At 41.0% G+C, this 7,239-nt stretch overlaps 1 gene segment (V, D, J or C); it reads left to right on the top strand.

Annotated features, from left to right (window-relative positions):
• The first annotated feature begins 2,758 nt into the window (after positions 1 to 2,758).
• LOC132807688 (T cell receptor alpha variable 19-like) lies at positions 2,759 to 3,892 on the top strand. The segment is given in 2 exon segments: positions 2,759 to 2,810; positions 3,534 to 3,892. Coding segments are annotated over 2 exon segments (411 nt in total).
• The last annotated feature ends 3,347 nt before the right edge of the window (positions 3,893 to 7,239 follow it).

Here is a 7,239-nt window from a genome sequence, read left to right on the forward strand (position 1 = left end):
ACCTCCCATCCGTAACTGGCAACATCCCAATAAACCTGTTCTAAAACTCTTTCCATAGCGTCCACGTCCTTCCTAAAGCGTGATTGGAACTATATGCAATACTTCAAGTGCTGCCGCACCACTTAGTTTCAACTTCTGATGCACCAGCATAATGAATGCACAGAATCTTCCAATAGAATGAGATTTCAGAGATACTTGCCTGGTTTTGGGCAGACCCCATCAGAGAGAGGGTGAAGGTGTGTGTGTGTGTGTGTGTGTGTGTGTGTGCGCGCGCGTGTGTGTGCGTGGTGCGTGCGTGCAAGCTTACGTGATTGCACGTGAGGGAGGGGTTGATTTCAGAAAGATCACCCTTGAGGAACATAATAATATAACGAGTGACCAATGTAGCTCTTCCTGATAGTATGGTGCATGGAATGGAAATAGCTGTTCATATTGCATTACACTGAGGAGACGTGCTGCTTCAAATCACAGGCCAAAATTTTAGGATTAATGTTGAGATATTTTGCTTGATTTAGTGAGGCTGCATAAAGTGTGGAGTACAGTTTCAGTTGCAAAGCGTTAATAAAATGCCCCTAAATCGTTGAATGCTGCATTTGAAATAAAATGCGCAGAACAAACCAGGCAACGATTTTTTGTTTGGGGATGGGGGAGGGGGAAGAGGATATTTTCGTTTTCATTGACCACGATCGTGGGAACTCAATTGTGGTGAGAAAATTTATGTAGCAATTTCCGAAGATAAGCACTAGAGGGTAGAGTGAATCTGTGACATATATTGAATCAGAGGGTGGAGTGCCAATACACACATTGTGAGCAGCTCTTTGTGCGAAAGGCCTGCTACGGAAAGATAAATTTGAAGTGATAACTTATTTCACAACTTCGAAAGAAGGCAGCGCTGTGTTCGACACGAAAAGAGTGTTTTTCTCATTGTTAACTCTTTTTTTTCCAACAGAACTCTGTGGAAACTTACTCTTCAGGTAACTTGATGATGTCTCAAATTTACCGACTTCTTTTCCTGCTTTCCTCTCTGATCTACAAGGTAGAAACTGGAGAGGATGAAGTCATGCAACTTGCTCAGTGGAAAGTTGTTAAGGAGGCAGAAAGCGCTTCCATTGACTGCTCCACAACAGAAACATTTGACAGAGTGCACTGGTACAGACAGTTCCCAAACCAGCCGCCCCAGCATCTGGTGATGGCCAAAAGAGAAGCTGATCAACATGAGAGGATTTCCGCTTCAGTCAGGACAGATTACCAACACAGTGTCCTGAGTGTGAGAGACACCAGACTTAACGACACCGCCATCTATCTCTGTGCCAATGGGGGCAGTGTTATAAACAGAGGGAGAGTCTGAACAAAAACATATGCTGCACTGCTGTGCATCAATGCAATTATTTCAGGGCTCTATAATTCGATGTTAAGGGGACCACGGTAACAGAAAAAGAGACAGAACAGCCGAGAAAGACGTAAAGGGTGGACGAAGTGAAGAGAATTGAAAATATGGTGAAGACAAAGCAAGCACATTCACATATGCTAACATCAGTGAAATAAAAGATGAGAGAAAGTGCGGAAATAAAGTAACAACTCATATAGAAGATAAAATGATGGCAATCTATTGAAAGATAAATGCAAAAATAACGAGTGTCATGCATAGACGTTAAATATTAAATCAGTTTAAGTCATAAATTAACCTGGAAGGATAGTAATATGGCCTTTCTTTTAACATCATTCAAATTTAATTAACACTTACGCATTCCAATTTTCTCAAAAATGATTCGAATAAGCTAATCATTTGACATCATCCCATCGACTCAACTTTTCATTTCCTTGAGGTGCAACGTTCCTAGATATCTGTTCCAGTGGAAACTGTAGTCCCACTCACTTGAATTCTTTGTGTCCTAATCGCAGACACTTTGTGTCATCCTCACCACTTGCCTTGCCATTTACTTTTGCGTCGTTGGCAAAATACATTTTCTTCTGTCAGGATTTCTATTAATGTGTACCTCTGCTCTCTCACCATTCCCATTCAGACTTTCAGAGAAACTGTGTCATCATGTCTTCCTTCAAAAAATATTACAGTATTTGGGTGTTGCATGCAACTCTTGTATGCATCACTAATACACGTTGAAAATGTGGCAGTGAACCGTTTTGTCTTTTTGCTGTAATGTACCCGGTGTAAATACCGTTGATACATTTGCGATGGCACAATGTAAAATTAAAGAAATGTCGATTGCTATGACTCTTACCAGAAAATGCAGCAAAATCGACATTCCACTCAACTAGTCAAGAAATTGAAAATGCACATTTTTTTAATGGTCATCGTCACTGTGTCCAAAAAAACTCAAACACACTGACTCTCAGTGGCGAAAGGAAGTTCTCAAAACGCCAGAGAGCAGTTCTCTGAACTGAAGAACTCCAGTTTCTGACACTCGAACCACGTGGACTGCGTTCCTTCTCTGACTTCGCCTGCAGAGAACCTAAAACTGCCAAATATCAGTGTTGGTTCAAAATGTATGCAAGACCCCGTTGTCTGGCTAATAAATTCACGGAGTTCCTTTCTCTTGTGGCCATATGAAATGAAGTTCAAAGAGCGTGAAGCTGATTGGTTGAATAAATGAACAAAGACGTTTGACAATCATTGGTTGTCACCTCATGCCTTTGTCAACAATGAACCAATAGGCAGAGATCCGGAAATGTTAGCAATTCTTGACGAAAAGTATTTTAGCTTCGATGTGCTCACATTCGCTGTGATCTCTCGGTAACAATGACGACTGGAGCGTTGTGTTTATTCCTCACAGCTGTAGCTGTTCTAATGGGTAGGTTGATAAGTTGACGATCTTTTTCTTTCATATCCACAGTGACAATTACATTAACCCCAGCAGTTCCATCAAAGTAGAAGGAGCGATGCATTCTCTCCAAATGAATATAACCAAATTTATCCAACACCTGCACTATTTGGTATGAGTTAGCAAAAGACCCAATTGAAAGACTGTTGAAGACTTAGTCTGGGAATTAAGAAAGACGGGGTCTGTTCAGATACTTTGACAGAGGCGAGAGCTATAAATTAACATACCGTTTGCAGTTTTCCCTTCAGTATCGGGAACGAAATGGAAAATGAACTTGTTAGGCGGTGTGACCCGTGTACTGAAGGAGGTTTTATTTAATCTGGCAAATCCCTTTACCAATACAGCTGCCGAGTTGCATGAAATTAATTTTTGTTTTTCCCGAACTTATTTCGCAGGTTATTGTTCAAGGTCACGGGATGACTGTGGCATCAGAATAATGAAATATTTTCTGTAATTTTCAGATTCTCCTGGAGTCTCTAACTTCAAGTGCTGATCCTGCTAATGTTGAGTTTTGCGACGTAACCTGTATGCCTCTGTCTAAATTTGTTCCTCTCATTCTATGACCTGTACATCCTTCTTTGCTATGATCTGCCTACACCGCTGGTAAAGAAAATTTTCCAGTACACTGAGGTACTCGTGACAAATAGTCAATCAATTGACCAATCAAGTAAATCGATCAATCAATTTTTGCAGGGCTTTGCCTAGGAGATTCTGTCTCACAGACACCGGCTTCAATTGCAGTGAATGAGGAGGACAATGTCCAGTTGTTCTGTAATTATACGACAACAAGCAATACTCCTTACCTGTTCTGGTACCTCCAACATTCCAATGGTTCCATGGAGTTTCTGCTCCGGAGAAGCAAATTTGGCGCGAACGCAGAAGGGTTTCAAGGAGACCGGTTTTCCTCAAAGCTCGATCATGTGAACAGCACCATCAACCTGAAAGTGGTGAAAACAGAGCTGGCAGACTCTGCAATGTATTACTGCGCACTGAGCCCCACGGAGACTCAGAACTGGGCCGACCCTGTACAAAAACTGTCAGGGAGTCACTGAACATGACAGTGTGTCAGGCAAGCGGTGAGATCAGGAGTGGATCTGAAATTGTATGCGAATTCGAGGAAAATCTGATACTTTTTCACTTGAATACATACTCTATTCGTTATAAATATATTAGTGAAATAAACTAAAGCTGTCAGTTTAGTGAATGAAAAGTGAATACATGATTTCAAACCTTTTGAAATGTCCCAAAGCGTTCCACGTTTACTGCAATGAGAGATAGCGAAAATGCAGCAACGAGTTACGTCCAACAAAATCCAAAGCATTTGGTGAGGGAAACCTCGTGATTCTGATCTGCCACGTGCATCGCTGGAGCAACCTGAATAACATCAAACATTTTGTGTGTAGTGAGTACTGTCTCTGCAGCTGCATGTTAACAGTTTCAAAATAGAGAGAGACAGATTCGTTGGTCCAGGATAACGTAGACTTGCTTTCAAATACCAACCAGCAAGTGGGATATAGCTCCAATCTGAACAACACTAATCAAATAAACACACTCAACAATGGCAGATTAATGAGGCAAAGTGATTAGTGGAAATCTTATTCGCATGTGGTTTCTGCTTATTGGGCTGTCTGGAAATGAACATTCTTCAACGAACACCTCAATTTTGTTGATTGTTCTCAATCGTTCATACCTGATTATGTCAATTGTGTAAAGACAAGAGGATCCTGTTCTGCCTCTTGCGACATTTAAGTGAAACCGAATACTATTACGACCACAAATTGCATTGGAGAAGGTGGAGGTGATCTGCCTCTTGGACTGCTGAGCTCTTTGAGATGGAAGGAAACTCACAGTGTTGTTAGCAAGGGAGATCCAGAATTTTGACTCAGCGGCTGTGAAATAATATATATACTGTTCTCTGTAAATTGGTGACTTACGTTGAGAGAAAGTTACAGGTGGTATTGTAATCCAAACATTCGGAATTTTCGAATCGATTTTGTTTAGTCTTGGATATATGACTCCGCTGGGATTCTGTTTATTCAACTGCCTGGACACTTATCCCTGATTGCAGAGATTTTCCCTTTGGGTCATGAAACTAATGGACTGATACTGATACAAAAACCGGGGTTTCTGGAAAAGGTCTGGTGGCATCAGTGAAGAGAAATTAAAGTTTACGTTTTGTGTCCTGTGCCCTTTCCTCAGATTTGAGACAACATTATCAATACAACCCCTATTTGAAGACATCGTTTGGCTCGTGGTAGGAAAGGCACTACCATAAATGCATAGTCCGCCTGTGTCACCACAAACTGCCCTTGAACTGGCTGCCGAGGGTTTGGCATTGTCACAAACTTGTCGATCAAATTTTGCAGATTGAGATATTCTCATGATCAGCTCTACATGCTGAAGTCCACATGAAAGATTGGGGCAGCTACTGCCAAGACACAGTGGGGAAAGACCATAGACTGTGGTCATCATGCTGAAGGCAAATGAGGGTACATTCAATTCTCGGACTTTCCTAGTGTGTCAAATATATGTAACTAGCAGCGTTGTATGTGCAGGAGAGGTCTTTGCTTTGTATTTAGTCAAACTCGAACGTTCTGTGTGTTTACTTGATAAGCAACTGTGTAGAACGGAACAGTTTTTAGTTCAAGGTATATACATGAAGATATTGTTTTATGAGTAAACTATATTTTTGAAATTAAAAGAAGTTCAATTGAAGTGTGATTATCGCTTATTGAAAACTTCACCCAACACCCTGCTCTGGCGACGTGAAATAAAGTCAAAAGTGTGGCACTGGAGACGCACGACAGGTCAGAAAGATCTGGAGGGTCAACGTCTCGAGCTTAAGCTCTTCATCAGGAATAATGCAGTCCTCACTATCTCCCCCGACATGAAGTAAAGTCACTCATAGCAATTTTGAAGGTCTTTGCAAAGACTGCTTTTTATTCCCCCCTCCCCAACAAAATGAAGTTAAATCACAAAATGATAACATTGCAAAGGAATATTACGGTGATGTAATCGGTGACAAATATGCATTAACATCAGAAACAGCTACGGAGCTTCAACAGATCTGGCAATATCTGTCAAGAGTGAAACTATGTTAACTTTTCGAGTCTGATATGATTCCTTTTCAGAACGTTTTGTTCTCAACTTTTGTCATAATGGCTGAGAGAACACACCGTTAACGCCATGTTCTCCAGGCTACTGAGGTGCATTTGCGAAAATTGATTCCGCATAATCTGCTCTCCCAATCTTCACTGTGCAGGTGCAAATTGAAAGCCAATGGCGTGACATTGACAATCTCAATTTTATTCTTCCTCTCACAACTCTAAACTGTCCACTTCTGAAATGGTTGCATTTTGCTCTTTCATGTCTAACTCCAACTTCGAACGAAATATATCCCAGATCAAACGTTCCAGAAATATTACATTCAAAGGAACAAATGGATTTGACATGAAATATCAACTTACAATGGTCACTGAAGCCTGTCTTGTGAATGTCCAAACAATTGTAGTAAACTGATCAGAGATTTCTTAATGTTAAAGACATTTACATGTATTAGTATGAAGTATCTACATCATTAGATTGTGCCATGACATTGTTATCAAGACGGGAAGCTAATGAGCAAACATCAGTACAACAATAATCAATCACAGAGGAAGCATAAGCTGCAGATACATGGAATAGCTAATGGATGATCAAAATCAGACCGAGGGCAAACGCTAAATTGAAGTATATCAGGAAGAATGACAGATTTGCTTTTGGATATTGGACGCATCTCATCTCATTGCTCGAAGTCAAGTTTCTGTTGTCACTTTATTCAGTGTCGCAGGGAGTTCTGAAGCTGATGATTCATGATTTCTGTTGTGCACCCCCTTCACTGGCTGGAGCACAATGCCAGATATTTCTAGCAGTAATTCTATGTCAATCACGTTCATTTGCCCAATGGCATCAATTCTCTGATCGGATGTTTGCATCTTATTCACTTGTATTAAACATAGAGTGAGAAGACAGATCCCGCTCGGAGTCAGCACCCATTGACCCTTCGGTGTGAAATATATTTTTTTAAATTTGAACTTGGTTCATTCTGGTATTAAGGTAGGAAGTAAATGTTACTCTCGACTTGACGAGCCACATTTAGCTCTTGGTTCCATTTGGGCAGTGTTTTTGCACGAGGCGCAGCCTGGTTCCTGTCACTGTGTCTCTCAGTCCGCAGTAATATACTGCGCTGTCAGACACCTGCAGTTCATAGATGGTGAAATCCCCCTCATTTTTTGACTTGTCCAAATATGCAGAAAATCGATCAGACACCCCCTCTCCTCTGCTAATACTGCCAACGTTGTCAACGTAGATTAAGAATATTGGAGATTTCCCTGGGTCCTGACGGTACAGTTGCAAAGTA

Source organism: Hemiscyllium ocellatum (assembly GCF_020745735.1).
Source record: "Hemiscyllium ocellatum isolate sHemOce1 chromosome 27 unlocalized genomic scaffold, sHemOce1.pat.X.cur. SUPER_27_unloc_2, whole genome shotgun sequence".
In the NCBI taxonomy this organism is placed as follows: domain Eukaryota; kingdom Metazoa; phylum Chordata; class Chondrichthyes; order Orectolobiformes; family Hemiscylliidae; genus Hemiscyllium; species Hemiscyllium ocellatum.